Source organism: Neovison vison, chromosome 12 (assembly GCF_020171115.1).
Source record: "Neovison vison isolate M4711 chromosome 12, ASM_NN_V1, whole genome shotgun sequence".
NCBI lineage: Eukaryota > Metazoa > Chordata > Mammalia > Carnivora > Mustelidae > Neogale > Neogale vison.
This window is the reverse complement of record NC_058102.1, coordinates 48,489,560-48,513,137: the sequence shown is the minus strand read 5'-3', so window position 1 is coordinate 48,513,137 and position 23,578 is coordinate 48,489,560. Positions and strand designations below refer to the sequence as shown.

The following is a 23,578-nucleotide window of genomic DNA, read 5'->3' as shown; positions in this document are numbered from 1 at the left end:
CAGGGTGCTAGAAACCTTGTTTCCAAAATACCTTGGAGGCTTGTGCTATCCCTAACCCCCTCCCAACTTGAAACTATCTAATCAGTCCCTCCTCACAACCCCAGTGCAGCTTTTTCTGCCTGTGGGTTCTGTCCCTGTGCTTTAATAAAACCACCTTTTTGCACCAGAGACGTCTCAAGAAGTCTTTCTTGGACATCAGTTTTGAACCCTAACATCTTTCCTACGTTGTATTGACACCTATTGTGCTGTTTTTCAGCTTTAACGTTGGTTTGAAAGTTTTCAAAATTAAAAGTTGGGGAGGGGATAAACAAGTCGTGATTTTCTTCCTCAACTGTTGGGGGTAAGGGAGAGGACAGAGTGCTCCAGACCCGATAGTTTGGGTCTGAGTGCTCTTGGGATTGCTGTTTCTTGGTCTTTAGCTCCTGTGCAGCTGTTCCCAAGCCTTTTCTCCAGCTTCTTAACAATTCTGTGAGTTTCTGATAGGCTTCTAGTAAATTCCCTTTTGCTTAAGTTAGCAATAGTGAATTTCTATCATTGAAATCAGGATCTCTAAATATAAAGCTAGAATATATACAGTATGCACCACACAGGGAGTTTATTCCAAATAGTTTTAAAGTACTTTTAAAAAATATTTTATTTATTGATTAGACAGAGATCACAAGTAGGTAGAGTAGCAGGCAGAGCAAGAGAGGGGAAGCTCCCTGCTGAGCAGAGAGCCCAACATGGGGCTCAATCCCAGGACCCTGAGATCATGACCTGAGCCGAAGGCAGAGGCTTAACCCACTGGGCCACCCAGGCACCCTTATTCCCATTAGTTTTAAAGCAGGTAATCAAGTGAATGTATTTTTAAATATTTTGGGGGTAGTATGATGTTCATGCCTACTAATTAAGTGTGTCAAAAACCCTCCCTGCACTCTTCAACAAGCATTTTCTCTTTTCCTATGAACTGAACATTGGGCTAATCCTTTGCCCAAACTGCTTTTTCTTCTTATTGTGTGTCTTATGGTCGGTCACTTCAAATACATTATATGAATAGAACACATTGGAATTCAATGGCCAGGGGATACATGGCAAGAATCTGAACCACTGGCTCACACTGTGAGTAAATTTGCTCTAGCACCACAAAATCATTAGGTCCAGATTTCACTTTCTATGAAAAAACAGGTGCACTTTTGTACAGGAATATTAGGAGACAAGAAGAGTGAGAGAGCGCAAGAGTTGGACTCATAAAATAGGTTATTGAAAGAGGAGACTTTTTAAAATTTTAGTAGTGCAAGATCGGTTTCTGGAGTAGAGTTAGGAGATTCATCACTTACATACAATACCCAGTGCTCATCACAACAAGTGCTCTCTTTAATACTCATCACCCATCTATCCCATCCCACTCACTTCCCTCCAGCAACCCTCACTTTGTTCTCTATTGTTAAGAGTCTCTTACAGTTTGTTTCTGAAAGAGGAGAATTTGAGGACTACTATGTGAAGCGTACATTTGGCATCTCATTTATCTTTGTGATAACTCTGATAAAGGTGTTATCTCCATTCTACAGATGGGGGGAGGGTAATGGTGCAAGCCCAGATAGAGCCCAAATTCACTTTTTTCCCCAAAAATGTCATGTGATTTTAGTGGGAATCCAGTATAAGAGGCCTTCCAGTACACTACCTAGGATTGCAGCAGAATATAAACAGGTAAGGCAAAACTTGGACTCATTCCTTCAGGGCCACAATATACTACTTTTGCCTATAGGGGTACTTTGAAATAGAGGGCAATACCGTCACCCTTTATCCTTTTCTTTGTATGTTTATTTCAAATTTTTTATTTAAGTTTAAATTTAAACTTTAAGTTAATTTAAATTTAAGTTAATTGCAGTATGCATACTGCAATTAACTTAAATGAAACTATTAGTTTCAGGAGTAGAATTTAGTGATTCATCACTTACATATCACTCTTTATGCTTTTTAGGACAGCTGATCCTTTTCTCCTCAATAGGGAAAAATATCAAGTAAAAAATAACTGTTATGTTAAAGAATTTCAAGAACTGTAGGGCGTTTACATTACAATTCAAACAAGGTGAGTATAGCGAGACTGACAGGGACCCCTGAGGTGGAGGGCAGAGTCTGCACGTCTGCATTCCCGGTCCACGGTTCCTTCTTACTAAAAATACCAGGAAATGATTGCACACATTTCCCTAGACTGTCAATATATATCAAGTTTCCCTTTAGGATAACCTGGCGCTTGGACCACGCCTGCAAATACCCGTCAGGCAAAGTGGTCGCCCCGCCTCCGCGCCGGACCCCCTCAGGCACCGCCCCCTGCCCCGCCCAGCTTGATGCCTTCACGCCCTTCCACAGCCTTCGCGCCTGCGCAGGACGGACCTGCGGCTGTAGGCGGAAGTGGTTGCGCGTGCGCTGGAAGAGAAAGCTATTTCTTCCCTCCCTCCTCTTTTCCTCTAGGGCGGCTTTTCTAGGACATGCTTCCGGGTTAAAGGGTTTGCTTCCGGAAAGCGGGAAGGCTGAAGCGGGTTGATTAAACTGGAGTGGAGTTTGCGAGGTTCTCGTTGAAGAAGGCTGCGGCCATGGACAGGTCAGTTTAGGTGGTACTATCTAAGCTCGGAGACTTGCCCCTCCTGCTTGTTGGCGGAACGTAATAGGCGAAACCCAACTCTTAGAGGAAGCCGTGGAGGGCCCGGGTTTTACCTTAGGACTCCTTACCCGGACTGGGGGTCACTGTAGATGGTGGAGGAAAGGCCGCTTGGGTCGGGGTGGATATAGACGGTGATAATGACCGTCTCACGGCAGCTCGGGCACGTGTTTTGTGTTTTCGCGCATTTTTCGCTCCTCGGGTGGGCGGGATAGGACGTGGCCCGGCGTTCGAGATGCTGAGTGACCTGCCCGAGATCACAAAGCCAGTCAGTGACGGAACTGGGTTCTCAACTCAGACTTTCTGATTCCAAGTTCCAGCATCAGAGTTACTGAATTGAGTTTTTTCAGTGACCTTGACACTATGCTAGCCACGTACGACATAGGTGAGTTTTTCTGTGTTCTTGGCCACGGGGAATTGGTTGTGTAGTGGAGGAGGCATCCGAGTGTTGCAAAGTGATGTGTTTTGACTGTTCTATGAGAATAGAAAATGAGGATGCGGTTAAGTCTACCTGCCACGGGAAGTAGCAGGAAGAATTCTCAAAGGAAGTAACTTTCTAGTTAGTCTGAATAATAGTAGCCAACATTGAGTACCTTAAACGCTTTCAATATATTACTAGCTAATTTAATTTTCCTATCTTTGAGGATAGGTACTATGATCCTCTTTTCATAGATAACACTGGGGCTAAAAGAGCTTAAGAACTTGGTCACAGTTAGGAAGCTAATAAATAGAAGAACCAAGTTGCCAACCTGGATCAATGTGCCTCCAGACTCCAGGTGGCTCTTTCTGGTGAGTTAAGTGTTCACTGGGCGGATCGAGGGTGCAAACGTAGGCCTCTGTAGAGGAAACAACATGTACAGGGTGCAAGAATATGAAAAGGAATGTGCTGTGTAGTCTAATGGTCATATGCAATATGTGTTTGTGTGGGGATGTTGGTTGCTGAATATAAGGCTGAACTGGTAAGTTAGGGTTAGGCTGTAAAAAACAAAGGAAATTTGGACTTGATTCTGTAAGCCAGAGAGATTCCGTAGGCTTCAGAGCTACCAAAGGTTTTAAGTGGAGGAAAAGCATACTAGATTTATTTCTCAAAATACAGGTCTTTTAATTCACATAATTTATGTTCTAGACCTTGGACTGAGAATGGTGGGAGATCATGGACACTGTGACTGCAATAGTACTGAGTCAAGAGACACCATTAGTGTACTCTGCGGAGAAAGAGTTTTCTCTCCAAGTTACTAGAATTCTTTTTTACTTAGCCTTCCGTTACACCAGTCCAAACAACAGAATTTTTCATAGTACCCCTAGTTTGAAACATTTTGGAAACTATAGAAGATCCTTATAAGAGATAGTTCCTGCAGTTTTAGGAAACTCCTCAAATTAACAGAGGAAATACCTGCCTTCCTGAAGCAATTATGTGAAATGGTGTTATAGATTCCTAGTGTTGAAATCATTCCATAGGCAAATATAGTGAGTACTAGAAACTCAAAGATGCCTGGGCAGGAAAAATTTGGGAGGGACTTTGAAGGATAACCAAGATTTGGAAACAGCACTGTCAACCAAAAGATCAAAGACTTGGCTCCTAGGATGATCTGTACCTTGAGTGACCCAGGGTCCTTTGCTCCAGTGATGATAAAGTTCTTTGCAAATGCTACATTCACATGAATTTAATGACACTATTTTAGGAGTGGCTATGGCGAGATGTCATCCCCTGTGATCCGGGAGGCAGAGGTGACTCGGACTGCTCGGAAACAGAGTGCTCAAAAAAGAGTTTTAAGTATCCTTTTCATTGTAAGTGTTGTTATACAAGTTGCCATATGCTTGGAATCAGGATTATAGAATTTTCTTTTTATGAGATATACTAAAACTCGCTATTATAATAAAATGCTGTGTAATTAAATTTTTTAAGTTCCCAGATATGTTTGGTAAATGCTGAAATTCAGGGAGATTAAGATTTGTGTTACCCTGAAAATAGGACGTTCTGTTTTACTATCATATTATAGCTTCTGCTGAGATTAGATATCCTTTTTTTAAATTTGAAATGTAAGGACCATGTGTAGTAATCTAAGACTGATATCTGCGAAATTAAATGGTAGTGGGAGTTATTTACTCTTTATGCGTAGACAAAATGGTAGCCATAAAAAATATGTATTCACATATTTTATGTAGTGTAAATATGGTTAATTTGATCTTTAGTGGTGTCTTTTCTATGTGGAAAACTTTTCTTAACACTTCCTATAGTTCGGCCATCCCAAGATGAAATTTTTGCTACTACTACACCAAGAAACCAGGTTATCCCTCGGACTCCCAGTTCATTTCGACCACCTTGTAAGATTTTTTTGCCTTTAAAGCATTTAACAATAATAATGGTAGCTGTAGGTTAAGACTGAACAATGCACATAATATAATCTTTCTTACAGTATCAATAATTAAGAACAAATAATAATGACTACAGTTACTATTTGTTGAACTCTTACCATGTACAAGGTACTGTACTTTACATAAATACACAGTCACTGTAACATAATTATCTCTATTTTGCCAAAACAAAGACTTGGACAAACTATTCTGTAAGGATAGCATGGCTGAGTAAATATGTAAGTAATGGAATCAAAATTCAAGCAGTGATTGTATACTTCAAAGCCTGTGCCCTGTACACTAAATGGCCTCTTCAGAATGCTTTATAAAATTAGAATATGAAGAATCCATAGACTTAGTCATGTCCTTTTTTTTTTTTAACCACTTGGTTATGTTTTAACAAAAGCATCTCTATTTGTAGTAAAAATTTTTCCTGATGGGCTCAATAGTACCAAAAGCTGAAACTTAGAGAAATAAGTTAAATCTTCATGTGACGGAAATGTTAATATTTTTAAAGTATTTACTTGGTTAGAATCTATGTAACTGAAAAAGTTATTGGGGCCACCTGGCTGACTCAGTAGAGCATGTGACCCTTGGTCTTGGGGTTATGAGTTTGAGCCCACTTTGGGTGTAGAGATTACTTAAATAAATTTTAAAAATTAAAAAAAAAAACAAGTTATTTATTGTTTGTTTAATTGTTTTGTTTTCATGATCACTGTTCATGCACTTTAGGTTCTTTTTACTAACCTCTTATTTGTAGTTACTCCACCTGGCCGAAGCTCACTAAGGCATCCAGATGTTTCCTGCATTCTTGGAACAGGAGGCAGGTCTCCCCGGCTTACACAGTCTTCAGGGTTCTTGGGAAACCTATCTATGGTATGTAGAAAGCAGGGCTGAAAATTTCTCTTTTTATGCAAAAGTATGATATTGAGCTGAAACGTCTTTAGTGTGATTTGAAGTCGAGTCATCAAAAGAGTAACTAGGTGATAGAGACTGAAATAATTTTTAGGTTAGGCTTTCAGAAAACAAACCTGAAGCGTCTCATGTCACAGGTGGAAGCTGTGACGCCAAAAACATTTAGGTGCAGATAGATTGTGTTAATCTGATAGTGCTGATCCTAAGAAATAATTGGTGGGCTGCTGATAGCTATAAAAGCTGAGCCCTGTTTTGAAGCATGGAAGAGTAGGAAGCCAAGAGTAGTGGATGAGTAGCATAAGGAAGAGAGACGCTGCATTAAAGGAAAGAAAAGGGAAATGTTGGGAAAAGTACATGAGATGCTCTTCAGGAATTACTGTGGTACAGTATTGAAAATTGAATAAATATTGAAATATCATATAAACTAATACAGATCGACTTGATCTAGGTGTTTTTAAATATCCTCTAGAAAAAGAAAGGATTGTATCTGAGACAGAAACAGAAGAGTTCTGTTGGAGTAGTAGAGTATCATGGCTAGTTTAGTGCTTAAAACAAGATAAAAACAGTCCTTCTATGTTTGCCTCTTTGCTTATTAAAAAGGCACAGGGATTTTTACACACACTTGAAGTTGTCTAGATTAGGTTTTCTGAAGAATGGTTTTGCATGTTAAATCTCTTCTGTCTTAATCTTTAAAATATTTACTGTCTTACAGATTTTTGTGTTAATGTCTAACAGTGATCTAGCCAATGAGCAGTTTTACTCCGCATATGAATCTGGTTCATTTTGGCAGTGTTGCTTGAAAACTTGAGGGAATTGACCACATTTGGTTTTAAACAAAAGAAGATGACTTATTATTTACTGTTTCAGAATTGCAAGATTAAGAGTAAAATTCTTACTGTCTTAAAACCCAGGACAGAGAAAATATGTATTGATTATTATAAAATGTTTGGGTTTAAATATACATTTTTATTGTTGCTTGTGCCTGGATTTTAAATAAAGGCAATTTAAAAAAAAATAAAGATTAAAATTTTTAAACCTTTGGATAGCTTTCCCTGGCTTAAAAAGATGAATTTTAAATAAAGGTGAATTTTAAAAATAGGGACATGTTTTTAATATTTTATACATGTCCAAAAATAGTAGAGTAAGCCCCCATGTATGTTCTCATTGCCCAGTTATCAATATATGGCTGATATTGTCTCATCTACACCCACAAGCGTTTCTTCTGTGCTACTTTACAACTCCCAGATTTCATACCACTTTACCCATAAATAGTTTCGTATATGTCTCCCAAGACATAAGAATATATTTCTTTAACACATTCCTATTAACACATCTAACACTGTATATACACACACACAGAGTAATTCCTTTATCATTTCAAGCTTCCATTTTGTATGTATTTTTTCATTATTGTTTATATTTCATTAAGTATTCATATTTCCTTGGTTATGGCAATTTTTTTAAGTTGGTTTGTTTAAATTAGGCTTCAAATAAAATAAACACATTGCATATGCTTGATCTGTCTCATCTTTTAATCTGTAATTTCTTCCGTCATCCCTTTTATTACCATTTATATATTGATAAGACTGCGTCATAGGTCTCTTACAATTTCCCAGTCATGAAAAACTGATATGAACTTAGAACTGTAGGATTTACCTGTTAATATCAGCTTCAGTAGTACAAATGCAATGTTTATTGCCTTTAAAAATATATATATGGAGTAGTACAAAGAAGAAAACAGTCATGAAAGCTGTGATTTCCTTAACAAAATAGCCTATGGCTATCTCTTAAATACGAAAAATACATATAGAGGTTTAAAAAAATTTTAACAATAGTTTAAAGTCTTTATTCCCTCAATGGCAGTAGCTCATTTATTACTTTTTTATATCTTCCTGGTTTGTTGTTTTTTGTTTTTTCTTTTGTTGTTTTTTTTTTAGGTAACTAATCTGGATGACAGTAATTGGACCACTGCATTCACGTCACAGCGATCAGGAACCCTCACAAACACGGAGTCTCACAGTGTAACAGAGGACGTAACTCTGAGTGCTGTTATGTTACGTGAGGATGACCCTGGTGAAGCTGGTAAGATGGCTTTGAGCTTTTTAACGAAGTAACCTGCTCCCTTACTAAGATGAAGGAAGTGATGTCTTCCTTGTGAATGTCATTAACATAGTTTTTGTTAAGCTGATTAGTAATGCCGGAGTCATTTGATGTAGTCTCTTTGGAACATTGAGAACCTCACCTGAGTTCTCAGCTACCGCATCTTGCTTCCGTGTAAATACCTTGTTGGGTGAGTAGACTAGTCTCATCTTTATTCTTTTCACATTTGTTCTGTTGGAAGAACATCTCTCTTTTTTTTTTAGGTTTAGTTTTCAGATAGTACCGTTGATATGTTTTGATGTGGGTGCTAATGCTGTTTTTGTTTTGTTTTGTTTTTTTCAAATAGTATTGTGACCTTTCTAGTTTTAGGTTGGTTATTACCATTCCTTTTTGGAAAAAAGTATGCTTTTCATGTGTCTGTGTGTAGTCATTATTACAGAGGTTCTTCACTTTATCATCATCATAAGCTAACATAATAGAGTCTGTGTGCTTACCTCTGCATGAACATTATCTCCTATAACAATCCATTAAAGAGTTACAATAACTATTCCCATTTGAGGGGAAAGGAAACTGCTGCTCTTTGTGGTTAACCTGCTTCAGCTCACCTGGCTTAGAATTGAGGGCACCAGGATTTGAAACTAAGCAGTTTGATTTCATAGCACTTCTCTTAACATGGTGGTAACCACTGCTTCCTTGTAGTATCTGCCAATAATAAGTACTCAAATTTTGAGTGACTCAGAAATCCTTTATACTGAATCTTTAAAATACAAAAAATGTTCATTTTTAGTATGAGTAATGGATGAGACCTTAAATATGATACAGTACTTTAGTAGAGGGTATGTATTTTCCCTGAGTAGACCATGTCATCTTAGTATCTGTTACAACTGTCTCAGCTTCTTTGTTATGTATTTTAAAATGCAATTCAGATATTTTAAATTTTGGTTCATATTCTCTTAGTAATTGTGGATAGATCAGATTAATACCTAACACATCTTCAGGCTCTTAAAAGACTTGTAGGTAACAAGAAAAAAAGTTGATACATTGGACTACATCAAAATCTAAAATTTCTATGCATCAAAAGATACAATCAGTAGAGTGAAAAGGCAGCCCATGGAATGGGAGGATATTTGCAATTCTTATATCTGATAGGAGATTAATATCTAGAATGTAGAAAGAACTACTTCTCAACAACAAAAAACAACACAATTTAAAAATGGGCAAAGGATTTAAATAGACATTTCTCCAAAGAAGATATAAAAATGGCCAATACGAATATGTTATGATGCTCACCATTACTAATCATTAGGGAAATGCAGATCAAAACTGAAATGAGACCACCTCACACCCATTAGGAAGGATACTACCAAATCAAAACAAACAAACAAAAAGAAAATAACGAGTGTTGGCAAGGATGTGGAGAAATTGGAGCCCTTGTGCATTATTGGTGGGAAAGTAAAATTGTGCAGTGCTATGGAAAACAGATGGTGATTCCTCAAAAAATAGAATTACTGTATGATGAGCAATTCTGCTTTTGGGTATATGCCGCAGAAAAATGAAATCAGGATCACAAAGAAATTTGTGTATCATTGTTTGTAGCCCCATTATTCATAATCAAAAGGTAGAAGCAACCCAAATGTCTTTTGATGGATGAATGGATAAATAGATATGTTATATACATATACTGGATATTATTCAGCCTTAAAAAGTAAGGAAGTTCAGACAACATACTACAACATGAATGAAACTTGAAGATATTTTGCCGAATGAAATAAGTAGGTGACAAAAGAACAAATACTGTATGATTCGACTTATATGAGGTACCTGAAGTAATCAGACTCCTGGAAGATAGAATGATGATTGCTAGGGACTATGGGAAAGAGAAATGGAGTAATTATTTAATAGGTACAGAGTTGGGTTTTTTTAATTGAGATATAATTGACATACTACATTGTGTAAGATTAAGGTGTACAACATTGAATTGATGTATTTACATATTGCAGTGTGATTACTAGTGTTGGCTAACACCTCCATCATACCTTCACATCACAGAAATACTATTTCTTTTTTGTGGTGAGAACATTTAAGATCTAGTCTCTCAATACCTTTGAACTGTATATAATACAGATTTGTTGACTATAATCAATGCTATACATTAGATTTCCAGAACTTACTCATCTCCTAACCGCAAGTTTGTACACTTTGACCAACATCTCCAATTTTCTCACCTATTTGCCCCATAGCCACTCCTCTACCCTTTATTTATATGATCTCGGATTTTTAAGATTCCAATGTGTAAGTGTTATCTTATAGTATTTGTCTTTCTCTGTCAGATTTATTTGACTTAGCGTAATGTCCTCAAAGTCCATCCACATTGTCACTAGTGGCAGGATTTCCTTCTTTCTGATGGCTGAATAATATTCCATTGTATGTATTACCACTTCTTTACCCGTTAATCTCGTGATGGATACTTGGGTTGTTTCCATGTCTTTGCTATTATGAGTAGTGCTGCAGTGAACATAGGAGTGCAGATACCTTTTTGATATTCTGTTTTCATTTCCTTTGGATATATATGCAGAAGTAAGATTATTGTTTCATATGGTCATTCTTTTAAAATTTTTTGAGGAACCTCCATACTCTTCTGTAGTAAACTGTACCAGTTTACATTCTTACCGATAGTACACAAAAGTTCCCGTTTCTCTACATCACAGCACTTGTTTTTTCTTATCTTCTTAATGATAGCCATCCTGACCAGTGTGAAGCAATACTTTCATTGTATTGATTTATGTTTTCTTCTGATACTAACATGGAGCACCTTTTCATATATCTCTTGGCCATTTGTAGGTCTTTGGAGAAATACTATTCAGTTCCTCTGCCCATTTTTTAGTTAGACTGGAGTTTTTTTGTTAATGAATTATATGAGTTCTCTATATATTTTGGAACCTCCTAGCAGATAGATGGTTTGCAAATATTTCCACCCATTCCGGAGGTTGTGTGTTTGCTTTTTCATTTTGTTAATTGTTTCTTTTGCTGTACAGGGCTTTTTAGATTGATGTAGTCTTACTTTTTGAGTTTGCTTTTGTTTCTTGTACTTTGGTGTCATATCCAAAAAAATTGTTGCAAAGACCAATGTCAAAGAGCTCTTTGCCTATATTTTTTTTCTAGGTATTTTATAGTTTCAGGTCTTATGTTTAAGTCTTTAATCCATGTCAAGTTAATTTTTATGAGTGGTATAAGATAGGGTCCAGTTTTATTTTTCTGTATGTGGTCACCCTTTTCCCAGCACACTTTATCGAAAAGGCTGTCTTGGGACACCTGGGTGGCTCAATTGGTTAAGCATCTTCGAGTCCTGTATTGGGCTTCTTGCTCAGCAGGAAGCCTGCTTCTCCCTCTACCTGCTGCTCCTTCTGCCTATACTTTTCTGTCTCACTCTCTCTCTGGCAAATAAATAAATAAAATCTTTTTTAAAAAATGAAAAGGCTGTCCTTTCCCCACTGAGTATTCTTGGTTCCTCTGTCAAATATTATTTGATTGTGTTATGTGGGAGTTTATTTCTGGGCTCATCCATTGGTCTGTGTGTCTGTTTTTATGCCAGTCTCATACTGTTTTGATTACTAAAACTTTGTTGTATAGTTTGAGATCAAGTGTGATGCCTCCACTTTCTTGCTCTTAGGATTGCTTGGGCTATGCTGAGTTGTAGTTTTGTAAGATGAAAAGAGTCCTGTGGGTAGATGGTGGTGATGGTTCTACAACAGTGTGAATGTACTTAATGCCACTACCTACATAAAAGAGGTTAAAATCGTAAATTTTGTTATATTTTTCTTACCACAGTTAAAATTTTTAAGAAAATACAGAAGTGAAGGAAAAAAAGGGATGTGTAGCTATGTTTTTAAGTGTTCAAAGAAACAGAATTACCTAGGAATATGTCACTTAACTTTTGTTCCTTTTCTTTTTATGTGTTCTAGCATCCATGAGTATGTATTCTGATTTCCTGCAGTCTTTTTTAAAGCACTCTTCGTCTACAGTTTTTGACCTTGTAGAAGAGTATGAAAACATTTGTAGTTGTCAGGTAAGTTTATTTCGCACTAAGTTTGGTCAGACTTCAGTACTCTTAGTTTTTTGAACAGCCTCAACCTGTGAATTTCCATACTTTATTTAAAGGGGATGTGTTAGGGGTATAGTGGCAGGGGTGGCATGGTTGGGACATTAGCCAGAGAAGCTCTGCTTTTTACATATTGAAGTTCCATAAAAGATTTATTTGGGGGGCGCCTGGGTGGCTCTGTGGGTTAAGCCACTGCCTTCAGCTCGGGTCATGGTCTCAGGGTCCTGGGATCGAGTCCCGCATCAGGCTCTCTGCTCAGCAGGGAGCCTGCTTCCCTCTCTCTCTCTCTGCCTGCCTCTCCATCTACTTGTGATTTCTCTCTGTCAAATAAATAAATAAAATCATTAAAAAAAAAAAAGATTTATTTGGAAACAAAAGGATTCTGCTGCTTTAAAAGAAATTTTAAAAAGGAAAATCCAAAATATACAAAGAACTCTTAAAATCCAACAATTAGGAAATGAACAGACCAATTGAAAAAATGGACATGGGGCTCCTGGGTGGCTTACGGTTAGGCGTCCAACTCTTAGCTTAGCTCGGGTCTTGATCTCCGGGTTATGAGTTCAAGCCCCGTGTTGGCCTCCACGCTGAGCATGAAGCCTACTTTAAAAAAGAAAAAAAAAAGACAAACTATGTTAATAGACAGCACACCAGAGAAGATACACAGTTGGCAAATAAGCATATGAAAAAATGTTCAACATCGTGTGTCATTATGGAATTGTAAATCAAAACAATGAGATGTCACTGTACACCTATTAGAATGGCAAAAGTCCCAAACACTAACAACGCTAAATGACAGCAAGGATGTGGAGCAGCAGTAACTCATACATTGTTGATGGGAATACAAAATGGTATAGCCACTTTGTAAGACATTTTCTCAGTTTCTTACAAAACTGAGCATACTCATATCCTATGATTCAACAACATTCATACTCTGGTATTTACCAAAATGAATTAAAAACTTATGCCCACACAAAAACCTGCATATAGATGTTTATAGCAGCTTTATTTGTAATTGCTTAAACTTAGAAGCAAAAAAGATGTCCTTTAGTAAGTGAATGGATAAATCAACCGTGGTACTTAAAGACTATATTGATTGACGCTAAAACGAAATAAGCTATCAAGCCATGAAGAGACAAGAATGAACCCTAAACACATATTACTAAGCTAAAGAAATCACTTTGAAACAGCTGCATACTATTTAAATCCAACTTTATGACGTTTTGGAAAAGGCAAAACTTGGAGAGAATAAAAAGACCTGTGGTTGCCCAGGGATGGAGAAAATAAGGATGAAAAGTGGAGCTGGGAGGGTTTTGGGGTGAGTGAAACTACTCTGTATGAGATTATAATGTGGATACCTGTTATACATTTGTCAAAACCCGTAGAATATACAACACCAATGCCTGGGTGGATCAGTTGTTTAAGCATCTGTCTTCCACTCAGGGCATGATCCCAGGACCCTGGGATTGAGTCCCACATCAGGATCCTAGCTCAGCAGGGAGCCTTTTTCTCCCTCTGTCTGCTGCTCCTCCATCTTGTGCTCTCTCTCTGACAAATAAATAAAATCTTTAAAAAAAAAAAAAAAAAAAAGAATATACTGCACCAAGAGTGAGCTCTTTAATATAAACTGTGGACTTCAGGATGATCATGGCGGGTCAGTGTTGGTCATTGATTGCTGTAGCAGATGTACTCTTCTGGTACTAGATATTCATAATAAGGGGTGAAGTTACACGTGGAGTCAGAAAGCACTGGGAACTCTGTACTTTCCCACTCAGTTTTGCTGTGAACCTAAAACTGCTTGAAAAAATTGTCTCTTTTACTGTATTATTTATTTATTTTAGAGAGCAAGTCCACATGTGAGCTGGGGGAGTAGCAAAGAAAGGATGAGGAGAGGGAAGGGGAAAGAATTTCAAGCAGATTCCTTCCGCATGCCAAGGATGTAGTCTGACATGGGCTTCATCTCACAACCCTGATACCATGACCTGAACCAAAACCAAGAGTTGGCTTCTTAATTATCTGAGCCAGTAAGGCGCCTGTTAAAAAAAGTCTATTTTTTTTTTTTTTTTAAAGGAAAAGGAGGTGTGCCTGGCTGGCTCTGTTGGAGAAGCATGCAACTCTTAATCTTGGTATCTTGAGTTCTAGCCCCACATTGGTGTAGAGATTACATTAAAAATTAGTAAATAAACTTAAAAAAAAAAAAAAAAAGGACTTCAAATAACTATTGCATTTAAGAATGATTGAAATAATAGCCAATATTTTTTGAGCATTTAATACTGTTTCAATAATCAGTCTTTGAATTGCTCTATTAATAAAAGCAGTAGCTTCATTAAATAACAAAAGCAATAATAATCACTTAGTGAATTACTGGAGTTAGGATTCCAATAGAAAATGTAATAATGAGAAGTACAGATAACACTGTTATTAAACATTGCCCTTAAGATAAGAGTGCCATTACTTTGTGAATGCTTTTTGAATGGAGAGAAAAATTGCATGGTAGCAATTCCTCATCTTCTGAATGAGAGAGCTCCTGTTTCCTAGTTCCCTTTGGTAAGATAAGGAAGTACTATTTGTAACCTTTGAGAAGGGTTTCCTTTACCCTGTGTCCTTAAACTTTCTGATAAACAGTTTTATGTGTGTTTCTGGAGAGACCATCCCCACTTTTTTTTTTTTTTTTTTAAAGATTTTATTTATTTTTTGACAGATCACAAGTAGGCAGAGAGTCAGGCAGAGAGAGAAGGGGAAGCAGGCTCCCTGCTGAGCAGAGAGCCCAATGCGGGTCTCGATCCCAGTACACTGAGATCTTGACCTGAGCCGAAGGCAGAGGCTTAACCCACTGAGCCACCTAGGCGCCCCCCATCCCCACTTTTCATTAGATTTTCACATGTGCTTCAACTGAAAAAGGTTAAAAACTACTGTTTTAGAACAAGGAGGGATTTTAGTTAAGTTTTTGTTAGAAATGACAATGTTTTAGTACCAATCTTTTTTTTTTTTCCTTCTTTTAAGAGATAGAGTGCTCACCCGTGGGTTTGAGGGGGGATTAAAGGGGAGGGGTGAAGTGAGAGGAGAGAGAGAGAGTCCCAAGTAGGCGCCACATGCAGCCTGGAGCCCGGCTTAGGGGTTTGATCCCAAGACAATGACCCAAGCTGAAATGAAGAGTCAGAGGCCCAACCGACTTGAGTCCACCTGGCATCCCTCAGTACCAATCTTAAAATGTTTTTCTTGATTTGTTATACAGTATTAAGTTTTCTGTCATAATTTGAAGATATTTTTAATTTTCATTGCCATGCTATTCATGTTATGATTTTGTCAGGTATAGGTTAGAATTAGCTTATCTTCTGAGTAGGTATATAGGATGAAAAAAATAAACCCATGGCTGTTATTGTTGAATCTGAACTCTAGAGTATATTAAAACTTTTACGTAAATACTCAAATAAGCATACCTTACTACAAAGGCTGTTTCTGGTGGGAATGTTAAATTTCATTCAATTAAAAAAGGCAATAGATAGGCAGGAACAATTTATAATACAGTGTGTGTGTGTGTGTGTGTGTGTGTGTGTGTTTATACATGTATATATTTAGTTTTAGCACCATGCAGTTGAAGAACACAAAGTTATGACTTAGAATGAAAGAGAATCTCTTTTGTTTTTATGACAGGTGAACATACTGAGTAAAATAGTGAGCCGAGCAACACCTGGACTTCAGAAGTTCTCAAAAACAGCCAGTATGCTCTGGCTTCTTCAACAGGAGATGGTCACATGGAGGCTGCTGGCTTCTTTGTATAGGTAAAACTGTAGGACTGACTCAGTGAAATAAACACACAGTAACCAATAGACAAAAGTGAAAGTAGTATGTGTTTGGAAATAGGTTCTGCTATTTTTGATATTTATCATTTTGAATGCCTTGTCATTAAATCATTGTTGGGGCTGAGTTAGGAGGGAAGAGGGAATACTAGGTCATAAAGCCGGTAGCTCCCAAGAATATACATATAATGGTTTAAGGAAAGTGCTGAAAATACTTGAGTACTTAGGAGAGGATAGATAAGAAAAAGAACTGAAAAACAGACTTTATGTCAAGTATCAGTTTGAAAGAAGTTAACCATGTTTTCGTGCTCTCAGATTCTTGCTCTCAGAAGTTTCGGCTCTCATTCTGTTGCTTTTTCATCATGATGAGAAAATCTTGAGAGGAAATCAGATTATTTAATTTTTGCCATATGAAAATATTATATTAAAAATTTAGGTGTGTGCATTAGTAGGTAGCCAAGAAAGTCTTTTTGCACTGTGTATTTTTAGTATCAGTTTTGTTCAGGTCTCAATATCAGATCCAGAAGATATTTATTGCTTGTAACTTTGTTTTTAAAGAATGATTAAGTTTGACTGGAAATTCATTCATTTATGCTGACTAGAATAAAAGTTTGTGTATATATGTAGTTTAAGAGGTGATTTCATATATAAATTAAGGCTTTTAATTTTGTGTTATCTTCCCTCAGAGACAGAGTACAGTCTGCATTAGAAGAGGAAAATACATTTGCAGTTACTGTAAGCTTAAGATTAATTTTTTCCTCTATAAATATTTAAAACTTAAAATGGTTTTTAGTAATAGATTTTTATTTTTGACCATCTTGAGTTTCTTCATTTAAAAAATTTTACAAGTAAAGGGGCACCCCGGTGGCTCAGTGGGTTGAGCCTCTGTCTTCAGCTCAGGTCATGATCTCAGGGGCCTGGGATCAAGCCCCGGGTCGGACTCCGCTTGGCAGGGAGCCTGCTTTCTCCTCTCGCTCTGCCTGCCTCTCTGCCTACTTGTGATCTCTCTGTCAAATAAATAAATAAAATCTTCAAAAAAAATCTTTTTTACAAGTAAAGATAATCTCATAAAATGTTTAAATATCAATTTATATTATAGAGTAAAATGTAAAATTTTATCTCTCTTACTCTTAAGTCTTTCTGCTAACCGCTTTTCTGAGTATCCTTATATGTATATACATACACATAGTTTTTGGTTTTGATTTTGGTTTTGTTTTTAAGATTTTATTTATTTGACAGAAACAGTGAGAGAGCACAAACAGGAGGAGTGGGAGAAGGAGAAGTAGGTTTCCCACTAAGCAGGGAGCCTGAAGCAGGGCTCCATCCCAGGACCCTGGGATCATGACCTAAGCCGAAGGCAGATGATTAACGATTGAGTCACCCAGGTGCCCCACATAGTTGCTTTTTTTTTTTAATGTATAGTATGATTTCTCTTATATATTATAGCGATTTTCCTTTTTATTCATCAATATTTTTATTTTTTTCATGTCAGTTCATGTAGATTTAGCTTATTTTTTCATAGTATGCTAGAGTATAAGTGAACCATAATTTTTTCAGACATTCTGATGAACATATTTAGGTTGTTTCCAGTATTTCTGCTATACCAGTCAATAATGCCATGAACATTCTTCAATTTATCTGTATATTCCAAAATTTTCTACATTTCTAGAAGTGAATTGTTGGGTCAAAGTTTGATAGAGATTGTCATATTGCCTTCCCAATGGAATATGCTGATGGTGGGTGAAAATGTTTAATATCAATCATTTGATGTTGCCAATTGGAGAAAAAGTGTGTTATATTAATATGCATATCATTGATCATTAGGAAGGTGGAGTGTTCTTCATTCTTAAGCATTAATAGTCTTTTTTTTTTTTTTAAGATTTTATTTATTTATTTAACAGATAGAGATCATAAGTAGGCAGAGAGGCAGGGGAGGGGGCAGGAAGCAGGCTCCCTGCTGAGCAGAGAGCCAAAGCAGGAAGCAGGGATCTATCCCAGAACTCTGAGATCATGACCTGAGCCGAAGGCAGTGACTTAACCTACTGAGCCACCCAGGTGCCCCTTAAGCATTAATATTCTTATACTAAATTATATATTCAATCCTTTACTTATTTTCCAATTATTATTTCCTCGTATATGTTAAAGATAGTCTTCTGTTACTTGTCTTTCAACTTTAAGGAGTCTTTGTCAAGCAGATATTTCCCTTTTTTGTGTTCACATCTGTCAGGTTTTCCTTTGTCATTGATTATTTTGTGTCTTGTTAAGGAAGGCCTTTCCTACCTATTTTTAAAGTAATTCTCCAGGGGCACCTCGGTGGCACTCAGTGGGCTAAAGCCTCTGCCTTCCGCTCAGGTCATGATCTCAGGGGCCTGGGATTGAGCCCCGCATCAGACTCTCCAGTCAGCATGGAGCCTGCTTCCTCTTCTCTCTTTGCCTGCCTCTCTGCCTACTTGTGATCTCTGTCAAATAAATAAGATCTTTAAAAAATAAGTAAATAAAATAAAATATTCTCCAGTGTTGGGGCGCCTGGGTGGCTCAGTGGGTTAAAGCCTCTGCCCTCGGCTCAGGTCATGATCCCGGGTCCTGGGATTGAGCCCCACATTGGGCTCTCTGCTCAGCAGGGAGCCTGCTTCCTCTCTCTCTCTGCCTGCCTCTCTGCCTACTTGTGATCTCTGTCTGTCAAATAAATAAATAAAATCTTTAAAAAAAAAACAAAATATTCTCCAGTGTTTTCTTATAAACCCAAATCTCATTTTCTTCGTAATAAGCTCTTGGAATTCACCTAGAGTAATTTTGTCTCTGAAGTAAGAAAGAGATTTAACTTTTTTCAGATGGATATCCATTTAGTCCCAACACCACTTATCAAACAAATGTATTTATCATATTTATACATATATCTTCTTTCTCTTTTATTGATTGATTTGAAAACCAATATTATACAGCTGAGTGTCTAATTCAGAAGTTTTGGTATTTCGCAAGATAAGTCTCCTTCATTTAAAAATACATTTTTGCACACTTTTTTCCAAATGAACTTTGCAATTTTTATTTTTTTGCAAGTCCTATTAGGATATTTATCGAAGTGGCTATTCAATTTGTAAATTTGGGGAGAAGTGACATCTTTACATGTTGAATCTGCATATGATCATAGCATATCTTTCCCACTATTTACATTTTTTTAACATAAAATGTATTATTGGTTTCAGAGGTACAGGTGTGTGATTCATCAGCCTTATATAATACCCAGTGCTCATTATATATCACTTCCTCTCCTAAAGGTCCATCACCCAGTTACCCTATCCCTCAACCCCCTCCATTTATTTAGATTTTTTTTTTTAAGATTTTATTTATTTCTTTGACAGAGATAGATCACAAGTAGGCAGAGAGGGAGGGGGAAGCAAGCTCCCTGCTGAGCAGAGAGCCCTATGTGGGGCTTGATCCTAGGACCCTGAGATCATGACCTGAGCCGAAGGCAAAGGCTTTAACCCACTGAGCCACCCAGGTGCCCCTCAGATGTGTTTTAGCCTCCATGAATATCTGCTTTAATTTATTAATGTAGTGGCTTGCATTTTCCTAATGTTGAGTTACCTTCAAGTAGGATAAACTCTGTTATGATATATTCTTAAATAGACTACTAAATTTTTTAGCTAATATTTTATTGAGAACTTTTGCAAATTTATTTTCTTTTTTTGTTACTTATCCAGTTTTGGTGTCTGAATTATGTTCCTCTCCAGAACAAGATCATATATCTCCCATCATTGTTCCATACTCTGTTTAAAGAACATGGAAACTACTTGTTCTTTAAAGATGGGATAAAAATATGCCTTTAAAATCATAAAGACCAGGTAGTCTTTGGGGGTTTAATTGCTTTTTATTTTCTGATTATATTTGAAGCAACTATAAATAGATTAAAAGTGAAAATAAATACACATTTTTATAGTAAATGATTTCAGTCATACATGTCTGTTAATCTGCTCTTCACCTAAAATACTTCTAACATCTTTTCAATCTTTTAATTTATTCATTCTACAAACACTGTTTAATTCTAACCAAGTGACATGCACATGTAGGAAGATTGATTATCATATACTTAGCTATTATAGAACTTACTAGTTTTTTGGTTTTTGTTTTTTTTTTTTTTAAGATTTTATTTATTTATTTATTTATTTGACAGACAGAGATCACAAGTAGGCAGAGAGACAGGCAGAAAGAGACGGAGAAGCAGTCTCCCCACTGAGCAGAGAGCCCAATGCGGGACTCGATCCCAGGACCCCGGGATCATGACCTGAGCCAAAGGCAGAGGCTTTAACCCACTGAGCCACCCAGGTGCCCCTGAACTTACTAGTTTTAATAGTTTTCCATTGATTGTTTTATTTTTCTATCTACAAATAGTGATGACTGACTTTGATGTTTTTTCCATACTTATTACTACTTAGTTCTTTTTCTGGTTTTATATATTAGCTAGAACTTTCAAAGTAAAGTTGAATAATTACAGTAATTCTTTTCATCTTCTCGATTTTATTTTTTGTTTGTTTGTTTTAAAGACTTTATTTATTCAAGAGAGAGAGCAAGCAGGGGAGGGGGGAATTGGAAGAGGGACAAGGAGACTCCCCACTCAGCATGTAGCTCAATGTGGGGCTCTATCCCAGGACCCTGAGATCATGACCTGAGCTGAAGTCAGATGCCCACCCAGCTGAGCTTCCCAGGCACCCTTATATTCTCGATTTTGAAGGAATATCTCTTTATAGTTACTTTGCTATAGGTTTCAACAAGATAGTCTATTATAATGGCAAAATATTCTATTTCTAATTTATAAAGTTATTTTTTATCAAGTGACATTTGGCATCTATCAAGGTATTCATGTTGCTTTTTCCTTTTTTTAACGCCAAAATAAGATGGGTTAATTAATAGATTTGACCCGTGCTTCTACTGGTCGCAAACCTTTTGATACACTGCTTAATATTACTTGCTAATATCTATGTGACGTTGTCTTTAAAAGTCAGTCTTAAGACCCTTGGATTGTGGGGCACCTGGGTAGCTCAGTGGGTTAAAGCCTCTGCCTGCAGCTCGGGTCATGATCCCAGGGTCCTGGGATCGAGCCCCGCATTGGGCTCTCTGCTCAGCAGGGAGCCTGCTTCCTCCTTTCTCTCTGCCTGCTTCTCTGCCTACTTGTGATCTCCGTCTGTCAAATAAATACAATCTTTAAAAAAAAAAAAAAAAGACCCTTGGATTGTTAAGTTTTATTACCTATCAACTTCTGCTATGTAAAATGAAAAGAATTTAAAGTTTTTAAATGTTTACTTTCTGTTATGTCACATGACTACCTACTGCCCTTTATTAAGATTTTTTTGTGTTTCATTTGTTCTGTGTTTTATTTTTCCCCACAACATCATCTCTGGGGAAGTAATGGTTTAAAATTTGAAGTGTAGCCAAAGAATTAAAGTATCAAATAAGAGCAGCTGCAAATTGATCTAGCAGTTTGAAATTTACTTAGGAAAAATTTTCAAACATGAATACACAGATTTGTTGTATGGTTAAATGTTTATGCATAATTAAATATAATTATGTCAGATTCACTTTTCCCTTTGTTTTAAAATAATATTCTTAGAACATCTTCTTTTTTTTCTCTCCCTCAAATAATTTTTTAATAGGCTCTTAATGCCAGTGAGAAAGTGGTGGTGGAAGCATTATTTCAGAGAGATTCACTTGTCCGACAAAGTCAGGTATGACTAAAATTTTGAAATACTTTTTTATGAAACATGGAGAAAAACTAAATGACATACGAAGAACTGAAGATTTTTAAGTTTAAAACAACTTTTTTTTTCTTTTTGACCTTCTACTTGTAATTAAAAGGCATTAAGAACCTTGTTCTTCAGTTTTTGAATAATAGCCCTAGTATTTGCAGGAATAGCCTTTTAAGAATTGTATTATTCCTGTAGAAAATATCTTTCTTTTGCCATATTTGTATATCTTAAAAAAGTAAAAAGTAGTTGGAAAAATTGTTAGTTGGTATTTTTTTAAATAGAAACCTTTTTTAAATTAAGGATGGAAGTACCACTTTAAATAAAACACTGACAGGTTTTATAGTTAATACTTCCTTTTTTTTTTTTTTTTTGTCTTTCCTAGCTTGTGGTGGATTGGCTAGAGAGTATTGCCAAAGATGAGATCGGAGATTTTTCTGATAATATTGAATTTTATGCAAAATCAGTGTATTGGTAAGTTACTAATCATTTATTCTTAAAGTCACTCAACATTGGCTTTGTTTATCTTTCAACACATATTCAGTTCTTATTGCTTATTCAGCCTGTCAACAAAACAGATTAAAAACTCTGCCTTTATGGTGTCATAATCTTTTAACAGCTTTAGACCACAAATACGTAGCCTGTTGGAAATCAGAGCTTTGAAAAAAAGTGTCAGAGTTAATAGATAGAGGATGACAGTGGGTGCAAGTTTAAATAGAAGAGGTAATCGGGGCAGGCCTCTCTAAGAATGTAACAGGCAGTGAGTGAGAGGAGGCAAAACACAAACATCTGGGGGATAAGTGTTCTTGGCAGGAACAGAAACTGCAAAGATCAGAAAACAAAGTATTTACACAAGGAGGCCAATGTGAGCACAGCAAAGAAAAGTATGGTAGGAAATGAGATTGAAGAGGGTCAAATACTATAGGACCTTTATAGGCTGGCCAGGGTAAAGCTATGGGACTTTATTCTAAATGTGATAGAAAACCTTGAGAACAGAATAATGACATGTCTAATATGTATTTTCAAACAGTTACCTGGCTATATTTTCTTAATAATTGTAATTCGATCATCAAAAAGATACTTCAGCTATGTTTACCAGCTACTTGTGATTTTTTTAAAAAAAACTTTGGTCACTGCCTCCTTTAATACCTCTAAATTATTTTAGGATCTTGAAGCCAAGAAGCATCCCTAGGTTAAAGGGACAGTTGATTTTAAGACTTGAAGAAAAAGTTCAAATTGTGTTCAGTTCAGTAACATTATGCCTGTACAAAGTCTGCAAGTCCATCATTATATCTTTGCTTAACTAGGAGATTAGTGCTATTCAGTGTTTGTTAAAAATTAAATCTTGAGAGGTTGTGATTTTTCCAGGAAAAAATCTTTTTTTGTTTTTTTAAAGATTTTACTTATTTATTCGACAGACAGAGATCACAAGTAGGCCAAGAGGCAGGCAGAGAGTGTGTGGGGGGAAGCAGACTCCCTGCTGAGCAGAGAGCTGGACTCGGGGCTTGATCCCAGGACCCTGAGATCATGACCCCAGCTGAAGGCAGAGGGTTAACTGACTGAGCCACCCAGGTGCCCCAGAATTTTCATTTAAAACTTAAAAATTTTAGGTAAAATGTCCTGTTAAGGTTTTTCCACAATTTTTTATGTTTAGTCTCCTTTTCTTACTGATCAGTGGAACAGAATATAGAACCCAGAAACAGACCTACACCTCGATGGTCAGTTGGTAGTCAATAAAGGCATTAAAGCAGTTCAGTGGGGGGTATTGAATGTCTTTTCAACAAACCATGCATAAAAAAATGGATACTGCTGCAAAAAAAAAGGTCAGCCTTGACACCTCCCTCACACCATACCCAACATTTAATTCAAGGTGGATCACAAAAGCTAAAAACCACACAGCTTTTAGAGGAGAACATCTTTGTGACTTGGGGATAGA

General features: G+C 36.8%; 1 protein-coding gene across 3 annotated transcripts in view; it reads left to right on the top strand.

Moving 5' to 3' along the window:
* The first annotated feature begins 2,445 nt into the window (after positions 1-2,445).
* NUP107 (nucleoporin 107) overlaps positions 2,446-23,578 on the top strand; it is a 44,777-nt gene continuing 23,644 nt past the window's right edge. The window contains exons 1-10 of one of the 3 annotated variants that reach the window (XM_044226270.1): positions 2,446-2,581; positions 4,321-4,412; positions 4,877-4,963; positions 5,754-5,869; positions 7,846-7,990; positions 11,971-12,074; positions 15,759-15,886; positions 16,591-16,639; positions 21,553-21,624; positions 22,028-22,116. In XM_044226270.1, the coding sequence (XP_044082205.1) occupies positions 2,574-2,581; positions 4,321-4,412; positions 4,877-4,963; positions 5,754-5,869; positions 7,846-7,990; positions 11,971-12,074; positions 15,759-15,886; positions 16,591-16,639; positions 21,553-21,624; positions 22,028-22,116 (890 nt within the window). In that variant the 5' untranslated portion in view covers positions 2,446-2,573. Of the gene's footprint in view, positions 2,582-4,320; positions 4,413-4,876; positions 4,964-5,725; positions 5,870-7,845; positions 7,991-11,970; positions 12,075-15,758; positions 15,887-16,590; positions 16,640-21,552; positions 21,625-22,027; positions 22,117-23,578 lie in introns of those variants that run through there. The other 2 variants (XM_044226269.1, XM_044226271.1) reach the window with 2 other exon arrangements.